Source organism: Myotis brandtii, unplaced genomic scaffold, assembly GCF_000412655.1.
Source record: "Myotis brandtii unplaced genomic scaffold, ASM41265v1 scaffold138, whole genome shotgun sequence".
In the NCBI taxonomy this organism is placed as follows: Eukaryota; Metazoa; Chordata; class Mammalia; order Chiroptera; family Vespertilionidae; genus Myotis; species Myotis brandtii.
Window position 1 is genome coordinate 1,314,522 of NW_005354915.1, and position 12,387 is coordinate 1,326,908.

Consider the following 12,387-nt stretch of genomic DNA (forward strand, 5'->3'; position numbering starts at 1 on the left):
ATGGTGCCCTGCAGGCCCGAGGGGGAGGCCTGGCCAAGTCCCGTCCCTCCGCCCGCTGTGCTGTTCAGGCAAGTCCCTGCCCCTCTCTGAGCTCCAGTTTCCGCCTGTGCCCAGTGAGTGGTGAGGGCTGGCACCTCTGCGCCACGTGGTACTGACCTCGGGGCTGAGTCTTGGTGATCAGTGGCCTCGCGGGGTCTGGAGCAGGGCTGTGCGCCCGCAGAGCGTGGACAGCTGACCGGGGGGGGGGGGGGTTGGGGGGGGGGGGCCTTTACAGCAGGGCCCAGCTCCAGGGGAGAAGGTGGCTGGGTGGCGTCTGGGCACAGGCTGGCTGGATCCTGCGCTTCCTCGGGGCTGCTGAGGGGAGGTGGGCCCAGCCGTCCACCTCCTCTCGGAGCCCCATCGAGCCAGCAGAGCCGCCCAGACACTCACGTGAGCCGCCACCCGCCTGTCCATCCCAGGGCCTCACACAGGCTGTCTCTCTGGTTCCCGTGTTGTGCCGTCCTTGGTCCCCAGCGTGGCAGTACGTTCTAGCCTCCAGGGTTGACACCACTCATCCCTCCTCACACCTACCTAGGGAGCACCCTGTCCTGGAATCCAGGCACCTCCAGCCCCTTGCCAGGCTGGCGCTCCCATCCGGGTGCTCCCATCCGGCACTGGCAGCGCCCCCGGGTGCCAGCCTCTTCCCTGCTGCTGGGAAGGCAGGAGCCGGAAGGGGCAGAGAGGACACAGTCTCCTGTGTGCAGGCATCGGGCGGAAGAGCATGAATTCATCTCATCTCTCACCCACGAAGCCCCTGCCAGCCAGTCAGTCATCGAGGCCCCCAAACCTCCTCTCGTTCACCGCCCATTCCAGGAGGGGAAGGTGAAGCTAATCGGGAAGCCTGTGAGGACTGGTCGATGGCATTTTATATCTATAGTCAGGGTGGTAAGAGCTGCAGGGTCACGTGGGCACCTGAAGGCTAACGCAGCCTTTGGTCGTAACAACAGAGGTAGCAGTCCCAGAACAGAGGAGGGGACTTCTTTACCTCACGCTGTGATAGGCCATACCAGAGCCTTAGTTCTGGCTCCTCTACCCCCACCTGCAAGAGAGCAGGTCCAACGGAGAAGATTCAGAGACGGGCAGTCAGGGCTACGGGGTGAGGGAGGAGGGTCTGAGAAACACGCCCTGCCAAGACGGCTGGAGGGGAGGGAAGGGGTGCAGGGAGACTGAGGTCAGTTGGTAGAAAGGAGACAGAACTAGCTCCTTGTAAACCAGTCAATCAATTACTCCAGCTGGATGGGCGAGTGGGGAGGCGGAAGGGGCTCGGAGAGCCGTACGGTGGGAGTAATGAAACTGTACAGTTGGAGTAATGGATTGATTGATTTATAAATGCATCCATCTCTCTCTCTCCATTCATCCATCCATAATCCATACATCTCTGTCCATCAATTTCTCTATCCATTCACGCTTTATCCACCCATCTATGCTCCCATCCATCCATTATCCATGCATCCATCCCCTCCATCCATCCACCCTCCATCCATCCATCATCTCTCCATCCATCCATGCATCCATCCATCATCTACCCATCCATGCATCCATCCGTCCACACATCCATGCATCCATCCATCCCCCCATCACCCGTCTGTCCACCTGATGGTTTGGAGTGCCACTTCAGGGTGAGCTCGAGGAGGCCAAGCCACAAAGATGATCAAACGCCCATCGCCCTGCGTGGTTTGAGTTGTGTAACCTTGGGCAACCTCTCTGAGCGCCGGTTTTCCCGGATGCAAAACGGGGATAGTCAGACTTGGTGTCTGTGAACGTTATACACAGCGGGTGAGCTGTCACGTCCAGGTGGACATCTCGGCAGACATGTTTGTGGCTCAGGAGGGCATGGTGGTGGCAGTTTCTGTGTTCACCAGCAGACACATCCCCTGCGTCCAAGCCCCGTGGCGCCCACCTTCCTGGGAGAAACCAGACAATACGGAGGGTGTCATGCGAATGTACTGTGGCTCCTGCCTCCCACCTCCCCCCACCCCACCCCAGCTTTGTGTACAGGAGCCTTGCTCCCCTTCCCTGGGAGGGAAGAGCCTCAGTTACGCCCTCCTGAGGTGGGAGGGACAGGGGACCACTGATAGCTTCCTGCTCACTCCCCGATCCCCGGTCCCCGATCCCCGGGAGACGGAGCTGCGGAGATAAATGAAACTGTACAGTTGGAGTAATTGGCTAATTTGCTTAAGGAACGCCCCCAGTCGGAGACGTGACTTAAACGCATTAGTGCAGCTCTGGCTCCCCAGCCGGCGGCGCTCGGCGTGGGGTGCGTGGGTGCCATGAAACTGAGACAGAATCAGAGCTGGAGGCGGTCGGCAGCGTGGCGAGGGGCTCCGTGAGGGGTCCCCCTGGCTCGGGCCTGGTGGCCTTGGAATCTGTGACCTGCTGACCCACGTGTGTGGGGTCACAAGGACTGACGTCCAGTGTGGCCTTGCCGCTCACCTGCTGTGGGGCCAGGGCAGGCGCCTGACCGTGGGGCCTGTTCCCAGCTGCAAGGCGGAGATGACCGCCCGCCTGGCAGGTTCTGGGGGGCCCAGCCTTTCACCTGGGGTGGCCGCCCGACAGTGGGGTTCAGGAAATGGCAGTCCTCTCTCTGCGTCCTCTGTGCCTCCCCCAGCTGCCCAGGCCCGGGCGGATCTCTCCTCTGCCTGTGGGCAGTCTGAGCATCGCCATGGCTGGGTCCCCTGCACCGTGTCACCCTGCGGTGCTGTCGGGGCCTCGTTTGCCCAGCCTGCTGGGACCTGTGGGGACAGAGATGGGTGAAGCAGACATGGCTACTTCCGGCTGCTGGGGCTGTATTGTGTGGGGGGCGGGCTGCTCAGCACCCCTGGGCCAGGCCGATGGGGTGGGCAAGGTGGGGAGGTGGGAGAGGCTTGGAGGGCTGATCTCCATCACCTGTGTGGGAGCCCCAGGGGACATGGCCAGGTCTGTTCCCGCCATGTCTCAGGGACCGCAGTTCCTGCAGGGCGATACCTTGACCTGAGTGGAGTGGCCTGGGTGAGCATTAGGGACAGGTGGGGACTGGGGCACACTCATGTCTGCCTCCGTCGGAGGGATGGAGACACAGATACTCAGCACGGGGCTGGCAGGATCATCAGATTTTAAAATGGATTGATTTTTAGAAAATAGAATGACATTTTATTGGGAACTTCTGGAATATTTTTTATGCTGGCAACAAACTCAAAAGTTTTGCCAAACAAACGGAGTCTGCGGGCCGGCCAGCAGCGTGCGTGTGTCGCCCGTGTCCGCCCCGCAGGCAGCCTGCCCTACGAGTACAAGATCGTGATCGCCGGCAACCACGAGCTGACCTTCGACCAGGAGTTCATGGCCGACCTCATCAAGCAGGACTTTTATTACTTCCCGTCCGTGTCGAAGCTGAAGCCGGAGAACTACGAGAACGTGCAGTCGCTGCTGACCAACTGCATCTACCTGCAGGACTCGGAGGTCACCGTGCGGGGCTTCCGGATCTACGGCTCCCCGTGGTGAGTGCGCACCGCGCTGGGCGGAGGGAGCTGAGGCTGAGTTGGCGGGGGGTGGGGGGGTGCGGAAGTGGGGCAGTTGTTGAAGTCACGAGTACACACCCAGTCCCTGTTGTCTGTTGGGGACACAGAGTGGTCAGGCCTTGTCCCTGAGCTACCTGGCTGGTGGGGATCAAGGTGAGGATGGGTCATGACTGTTCAGTGAGATGGTCAGTGGGTCACGGGAGCCCAGGTGATGATGTGAGGGTGGTGATGATGGCAGTGATGGTGATGGTGATGGTGATGGTGGTGATGGTGATGATGGTGATGGTGATGGTGGTGATGATTGTCATGGTGAGGATGTCATAGTGATGATGATGATGGTGATGTCAGTGATGATGATGATGGTCATGGTGATGATGGCAATGATGATGATGATGGTGATGATGATGGTGATGATGGCAATGATGGTGATGGTGGTGATGATTGTCATGGTGAGGATGTCATGGTGATGATGATGATGATGATGTCAGTGATGGTGATGATGATGGTCATGGTGATGATGATGATGGTGATGTCAGTGATGGTGATGATGATGGTGGTGATGGTCATGGTGATGATGATGATGGTGATGACTAAGATGACGGGGATAAGGGTGGTGGTTTGGTGATGATTGTCATGGTGAGGGTGTCATAGTGATGATGATGATGGTGATGTCAGTGATGTTGATGATGATGGTCATGGTGATGATGATGATGATGATGGTCATGGTGATGATGATGATGGTGATGTCAGTGATGGTGATGATGATGGTGGTGATGGTCATGGTGATGATGATGATGGTGATGACTAAGATGACGGGGATAAGGGTGGTGGCAGCAAATCGTTCCTGAGCGATCACGGGAAGCCAGGCCCTGGCTAAGGTCTCTATGAGCGTCGTCTCGGATCCTGCTCAGCCTGGGGGACTGATTTCTTGTCCCCGCCCCACAGGTGGACAGACTGGCACTTGGCGGCCCAGCTGGCAATGGTTGCAGGGTGCCAGCTGCTGGAGGGGGAGGAGGGTCCCAGACACCGCAGGGACGGACCACTGTGCTTGAAAGTGGGTCCCGATCCCGCGGGGCTCCCTGGAGAGGTGGGTGATCTGAGCCAGGAAGGAAGAGCCGTGGGTACAGAGGGCGGGGATCAGGGCCTGAGACGGCGCCATCAGCCAGAGCAGCACACGCAGGAGGCTGAGGGGCGATTTGGGGGGACATGGGGCCTGTGTGGGTGCAGGGACTTCAGGGAGAGCTGCTGCCGTCACAGTGTGTCTGGGGAACCCCTGGGCTGCCCTGGATGGTGCCAGTGCTGACCCCCTGAGGCTGCGGGCAGCTTTGGGCCTGGTCTCATCCTGCCAAGGCCTCCTCAGGGAGAGCGGGGAGATGCCAGCCCGCCCCCGCTTTCCTGAGCCCAGGAGGTGCCTCCTGTCGCCTCCTGGTCCTCACCACATACAGGGTCTCTGTGCCCCTCCCTGCAGCCCGTGAGGCCCCGGCAAGCACCGGCGGGCACTCAGGGCTGTGGGGAGCTCGGTGCCAGGGACAGGCGAGGAGGCGGGCGAGTCTGCCGGGCAGGCGGGAACCCAGGCCTGGAGAAGGCTGGGGAGGCACAGACCAGGACGGCCGCTAGGAGGGAGCGGAGTGAGCAAGGCCCGGAGGCAGCGGAGCTTGGGGCGGGTCTGGGTTAAGGTGCAGGTGAGGATGGATGGGGTGGGGTAGAGGGTCTGGAGGGTCAGATGGGAGGCCCTCGGGCGCCAGACCAGGGAATCTGGCCTAGATCTCTTGCCCACAAGTTTTTAATAACCTGCCTCCTCGACATCTCCCACATACCTAACCCCCCTTTAAAATGTTATATTCTATAGAGGTTACAGCAGGCTTTAGGACAAAACGTCCTGGCTTCACCTCTCAAGGGCTGTGTGACCCTGGGGGAGTCACTTAACCTCTCTCTGCTCCAGTTTCCTCTCCTCGGAGATGGGAGTGACCGTGCCCTCTCCAGAGGTGGTTGCACAGGTGTCAGAGGCCAATCCCTTGATTCAATGGGAGCCGTGGGGTGGAAGCCGTGGGAGCTGGGGTGACACAGCAGCCACAGGGGCCGGGAAGGGTGTGGCAGGCAGAGGGAACAGCCCAGGTACAGGCGGGAGGCTTGAGGGGGGCGTGGGCATTCTGAGAGTGGAGTGTGGTTTCCAGGGCCTGGGTGGTGTCAGTGGGAGAGAGGAGGCCAGAGGCCGGCAGCCAGGTCCCGCTGGCCGTGGCCATGGCCCCGGCTGTCACCTGGGGCTCCCATCTCTCAGGGAGTCACAGCTCCCTCTGCCTGTGGCTCCGGGTCACCCGCCTGCGGGAGCCCAGCACGTCACCCAGGCCTGGAAGGGACACAGTGCTCGTAGGGGCAGGGCTGGCTCTCAGTCTAGTGCTTGGCCCAGACACACAGGCACGTCCCACTGCTCTGTCTGTCCCTCCGTGTCTGACCTGGCAGGCCTGGGCCCCCCATCGGTGCCAGGGGGCCACTGTGCAGCTGGCTCCTCTCTGGGGTGTCCCGGGCACCTGCTGGCTGGGCGGTTCTGTCCTGCCCCTTCGCCCACGTGCGGCGTCTGGGTCGGCCTCTCCTCGCGGGCCCTGTGCTCCAGGTCCGGCCGGCCTTGTTGCTGGGATGTTTGGCTTCTCTCGTCTTTTTCCCACGAGAACATCTGGGGCTCCACGAGAACGGGCCCCTGCCCTGCCTCTTTATTTGTGGACCTCACTCCAGTGCTGAGGAGTTGATGGCATCCGGCCATCCTAATAGAGCAGCTGAGTGAGTGAATGGGTGAAGGAACAGAGGGACAGAAGTCAGGCCTGGGGACTCAGTTAAAACGTGGGCCCTGGCCGGTCTGGCTCAGTGGATAGAGCGTTGGCCTGTGGACCAAATGGTCCCGGGTTCGATTTCGATCAAGGGCACGTACCTTGGTTGCAGGCCCGGGCCCTGGTTGGGGCTCGTGCAGGAGGCAACCAGTCGATGTGTTTCTCTCACATTGGGGTTTCTTTCTGTCTTTCCCTCTCTCTTCCTCTCTCTCTAAAAATCAATGGAAAAATGTCCTCAGGTGAGGATAAAAACCCACAAAAAAACAAAACAACTCGGGCCTGGCCTGCTCTCTGTGTCCGAGTCTGTGGTCTCCGTCCCTGTCGCTTCCCTTGCTGCCCTCCCCCCACACCCAGGGTGGAGGCCAGACACCCCATCTCTGGATTTGGTGCCCTCCATCACCCCCAGCCCAGTTTGGCAGGGGAGCCTGTGTCCGTGGGCCGCCTCCCAGGTCTTTGTCCGTGGGCACCTCTGGGGCCTGTGTCCGTGGGCACCTCCGGGGCCTGTGTCCGTGGGCACCTCCGGGCCTGTGTCCGTGGGTACCTCCGGGCCTGTGTCCGTGGGCACCTCTGGGCCTGTGTCCGTGGGCACCTCCTGGGCCTGTATCCGTGGGCACCTCCGGGGCCTGTGTCCGTGGGCACCTCCGGGCCTGTGTCCGTGGGCACCTCCCGGGCCTGTGTCCGTGGGCACCTCCGGGGCCTGTGTCCGTGGGCACCTCCGGACCTGTGTCCGTGGGCACCTCTGGGCCTGTGTCTGTCCTGGCGCAGGGGAGCCGGCCCCTTGTGCCGTGGGCGCCCGGCCTTTGGCAGAGCAGCTTAGAGGAGGGGGCGGGGCCCGCGCGGAAGAGGAAGCGCTGAGCGGTGACAAATCCTGAGTGTAACAGCTCCGCATACACTCCGCGTTCATGTATGGGTTTTGGATGCATTTTTTGTTCTCATTTAACTGAGAACGGCCTTGATTTTTCTCAGAAAAAGGAGTGAGTGAGGGAGGGAGGGAAATTGGCAGGCAGCGCGCCCATCTGGCCTAATTACTCCTGGCATTTTGCAAAAGGAATCTAAACCTGCTGAGACTTTAAACTTCGAGAAGTGGCTGCAGGCCGGCGGGGCGTGGGTCCTGGTTCTGGGCTTGGCTGCTTCCGGGCAGGGCAGGGCCTGGGCCTGGCAGGGGTGCCGGGGCCCTGCCCCTCTCTCTGGCAGGCACCTGGCTCTGTGGCCTTGGGACAGGATCTTGGCTCTCGGTGGAATGACAACACCCCTTGCAGGATCATCCTTAGGATTTAAAGAGGTTGGATGTGTGTGCTCAGCACACGGAAGACATTCGACACCTGGTCCCACTCACCCCAGATCTCCACAGCCACTGCCCCCTCCCCCCGCCCAGAGTGGGGGCTGGGGGCCCTCAAAGTTGTTCTTGTATAGCCGGTGGGGTGTGGGCAGGGCTGGGCGGCCTGGGTCACACTGGGGGGCTCAGCAGGAGCCTTTGATGCCTTCCCTCCCAGGTGCGCAGAGGGGGCTGTCGGATGGGGTGGAGGCAGGAGCGTTGGGGGTTTTCACCTGTCCCCCGCAGGGGCTCAGTGGTCCCAGGAACTGTTCTCGCTGCTTCCCCGGGCTCCGCCTTTGCGTCGGGCACATCTTTGCAACAGGCAGTGAGGTCTGACCTTGTCCCCACTGTGTGGCTGAGCCCGAGCCCCATGAAATGAAGGGACTTGCTTGAGGTCCCACAGTCACCGAGGCCGAGCTGGGCCTGGGGAAGGCGAGGCCCCCCCGCCCCTCCCAGAGCTGCGCACAGAGGGTCCGCAAATGCTTCCTTTCTAACTTGGTCAAATGGATCTTCTAGAGCAGTGGTTCTCAACCTTCCTAATGCCGCGACCCTTTAATACAGTTCCTCATGTTGTGGGGACCCCCAACCATAAAATTATTTCCGTTGCTACTTCATAACTGTAATGTTGCTACTGTTATGAATCGTCATGTAAATATCTGATATGCAGGATGTACTTTCATTGTTACAATTTGAACATAATGAAAGCATAGTGATTAGTCACAAAAACAATATGTAATTATGTATGTGTTTTCCGATGGTCTTAGGCTACTCCTGTGAAAGGGTCGTTCGACCCCCAAAGGGGTCGCGACCCACAGGTTGAGAACTGCTGATCTAGAGGCAAGGGAGTCGAGGGTGAGCTAGTGAAGCCGTAGCTCTTTCCCGCCTCACAGATGCCTCTGCCAGACTGTGATCCAGGTCCTGGGCAGAGGCCGATGGGACGGGTCCTGGTCCTGCCTGAGACGGCGGCCTCCCCAGTGCCCGCTGTCCCCTGCTGTCCCAGCTGCTGGTGGGTGACCCCAGTGAGGCCGTCTCTGCCCGTGATGCCCCTGCCCCTGGCCATGCTCCACCCTGGCTTTACAGCCACTGCCACCCCCTCCAGGAAGTCCGCCTGGTGAGCCCAGTGTGGACTGGCAGCCCACATGCTTTGTTCCCGGCCCTCTGTCCTCCCTCCAGGCTAAGTGTGACTCAGCTCCAAGCACCTGACCCAGAATCCTTTGCCTTTTCTCTTAAGAAAATCCATTTTAAAAAAACATTTTAAGAAATATATATTTTTATTGATTTTAGAGAGGAAGGGAGAGGGAGAGAGAGAGATAGAAACATCAGTGATGAGAGAGAATCATTGACCAGCTGCCTCCTGCACGCCCCCCACAACCCAGGCATGTGCCCTGACCGGGCATCGAACTGTGACATCCTGGTTCATAAGTTGACACTCAACCACTGAGCCACGCTGGTTGGCAAGGCGGGATTCTTTTAATTCCCATTTTGCAGAGGGGTAAAGTGAGGCTTGGGTAGGAGAAGTGATTGGCCCATGAGCTCTGCGCTGGCGGTGGGCGTGGTCGGCTCCGGAAGCGGTCACGGCTGCCGCTTCCCACCTGCCCGTGGCTCCGTCCCTCTGGCGGCCCGTTGGTCTGCGGAACCCCCACAGGGCTGGCCTCTGGGCCCTAGAAGCCTGGCCTGTGGGGGCATGTTCTCCCTGACCCGGTCCCGTACTGTAGAATCGGGCTCGCTTCTCCCTCCCAGGGCCGTGCCAGGGAGAGAGCAGTGGGCCCCGCAGAGCCCCTGGCCCGGCTCTGCAGGCGCCTCAGTGGGATCCCCCCCCCCTCAGGTCAGGAGGCTGTGTCTGCAGGGGGAGCGTGACACCTGCCCCCGACTGGCCGAGGACACCCATTGGCCGGACAGGTGAGGAGGGACCCAGAGGCCCCGCAGTGCCCGCTGCTGTGGTTCCTTTGCTGCTCACGCCCCTGTCCTTCCTCCACGGAGCCTCACAACTGCCGGCCTCACACGACAGGCAGAGCACGAACCGTGACCGCGGGAGGGACAGCCTCAGTCTCTGGTGCCTGATCTGCATGCACACATATGTGCACACACCACACACACATGCACACATGCAATGCACCACACAGACACAGATGCACACACACCACACAACTATATACATGTACACACCACACAATGACATGCATGCACACACCACATACCCATGTGTGCACATACCGCACAACTACACACATGTACACACTACACACCGCACCATGACACAGGTACACACATGCCATACCCACTTACACACATGTATACACATACACCTCACACAGCTACACACATGCACACATACCCAAAACATACATACACATGCATGCACCCCACACCCTCCCACACCACGCATCCCCCCACACTCACATCCTTTCACACACTCACACGCGTCTTTCTCACACGCGGTCTCTGCCCCTCTCCTGTCCTATCTTTCTTGCCCTCACAACATGTGAGGGGCTCACATGTTTTCCTCACAGAGCCCCTCAGCACACACACATCACACACACATCACACACATCACACACACATCACACACACAGCGCACACACAGCACACACATCACACACAGCACACACACATCACACACATCACACACACCACACACACAACACACAACACACACACACCACACACACAGCACACATACACACCCCATACATATACACACCACACACAATACATACACACACTATACACACCACATACACACACTCACACACACAGCGCACACACACATCACACACACATCACACACACAGCACACACAGCGCCCCCACAGCGCACACACACAGCACACACAGCGCCCCCACAGCGCACACACACAGCACACACAGCGCCCCCACAGCGCACACACACAGCACACACAGCGCCCCCACAGCGCACACACACAGCACACACAGCGCCCCCACAGCGCACACACACAGCACACACAGCGCCCCCACAGCGCACACACACAGCACACACAGCGCCCCCACAGCGCACACACACAGCACACACAGCGCCCCCACAGCGCACACACACAGCACACACAGCGCCCCCACAGCGCACACACACAGCACACACAGCGCCCCCACAGCGCACACACACAGCACACACAGCGCCCCCACAGCGCACACACACAGCACACACAGCGCCCCCACAGCGCACACACACAGCACACACAGCGCCCCCACAGCGCACACACACAGCACACACAGCGCCCCCACAGCGCACACACACAGCACACACAGCGCCCCCACAGCGCACACACACAGCACACACAGCGCCCCCACAGCGCACACACACAGCACACACAGCGCCCCCACAGCGCACACACACAGCACACACAGCGCCCCCACAGCGCACACACACAGCACACACAGCGCCCCCACAGCGCACACACACAGCACACACAGCGCCCCCACAGCGCACACACACAGCACACACAGCGCCCCCACAGCGCACACACACAGCACACACAGCGCCCCCACAGCGCACACACACAGCACACACAGCGCCCCCACAGCGCACACACACAGCACACACAGCGCCCCCACAGCGCACACACACAGCACACACAGCGCCCCCACAGCGCACACACACAGCACACACAGCGCCCCCACAGCGCACACACACAGCACACACAGCGCCCCCACAGCGCACACACACAGCACACACAGCGCCCCCACAGCGCACACACACAGCACACACAGCGCCCCCACAGCGCACACACACAGCACACACAGCGCCCCCACAGCGCACACACACAGCACACACAGCGCCCCCACAGCGCACACACACAGCACACACAGCGCCCCCACAGCGCACACACACAGCACACACAGCGCCCCCACAGCGCACACACACAGCACACACAGCGCCCCCACAGCGCACACACACAGCACACACAGCGCCCCCACAGCGCACACACACAGCACACACAGCGCCCCCACAGCGCACACACACAGCACACACAGCGCCCCCACAGCGCACACACACAGCACACACAGCGCCCCCACAGCGCACACACACAGCACACACAGCGCCCCCACAGCGCACACACACAGCACACACAGCGCCCCCACAGCGCACACACACAGCACACACAGCGCCCCCACAGCGCACACACACAGCACACACAGCGCCCCCACAGCGCACACACACAGCACACACAGCGCCCCCACAGCGCACACACACAGCACACACAGCGCCCCCACAGCGCACACACACAGCACACACAGCGCCCCCACAGCGCACACACACAGCACACACAGCGCCCCCACAGCGCACACACACAGCACACACAGCGCCCCCACAGCGCACACACACAGCACACACAGCGCCCCCACAGCGCACACACACAGCACACACAGCGCCCCCACAGCGCACACACACAGCACACACAGCGCACACACAGCGCACACACAGCACACACACAGCACACACAGCGCACACAGCACACACACGCACTCCACTCCACATGAGATCTGCGTCCCCAGAATCATCTGCCTTCCCGCTGCAGTCCCAGCGACACAAAAGATGATGCTTCTGCAGTCGGGGGGGCGGGGATTAATCAGGACCCACACAGGGGGTCCTGCTCCACTCCTGTTGCCGCTGACTTGCCGGAAGTGCTGTGTGCCCCGCAGGGTGTGTGATGGCTGGCAGCCGGGGGCGGGTGGGGCTGGCACCCCTGCCAGGGAGGCAG

The 12,387-nt window shown here is 60.7% G+C and overlaps 1 protein-coding gene across 1 annotated transcript in view; it reads left to right on the top strand.

Annotated features, from left to right (window-relative positions):
* Positions 1 to 12,387, top strand: part of MPPED1 (metallophosphoesterase domain containing 1) — a gene marked incomplete at its 5' end in the record, with an annotated part of 44,234 nt that overhangs the window by 20,906 nt on the left and 10,941 nt on the right. Inside the window, one exon of the mRNA XM_014535126.1 lies at positions 3,287 to 3,512. Within this exon, the coding sequence (XP_014390612.1) occupies positions 3,287 to 3,512 (226 nt within the window). The remainder of the gene's footprint in view (positions 1 to 3,286; positions 3,513 to 12,387) is intronic.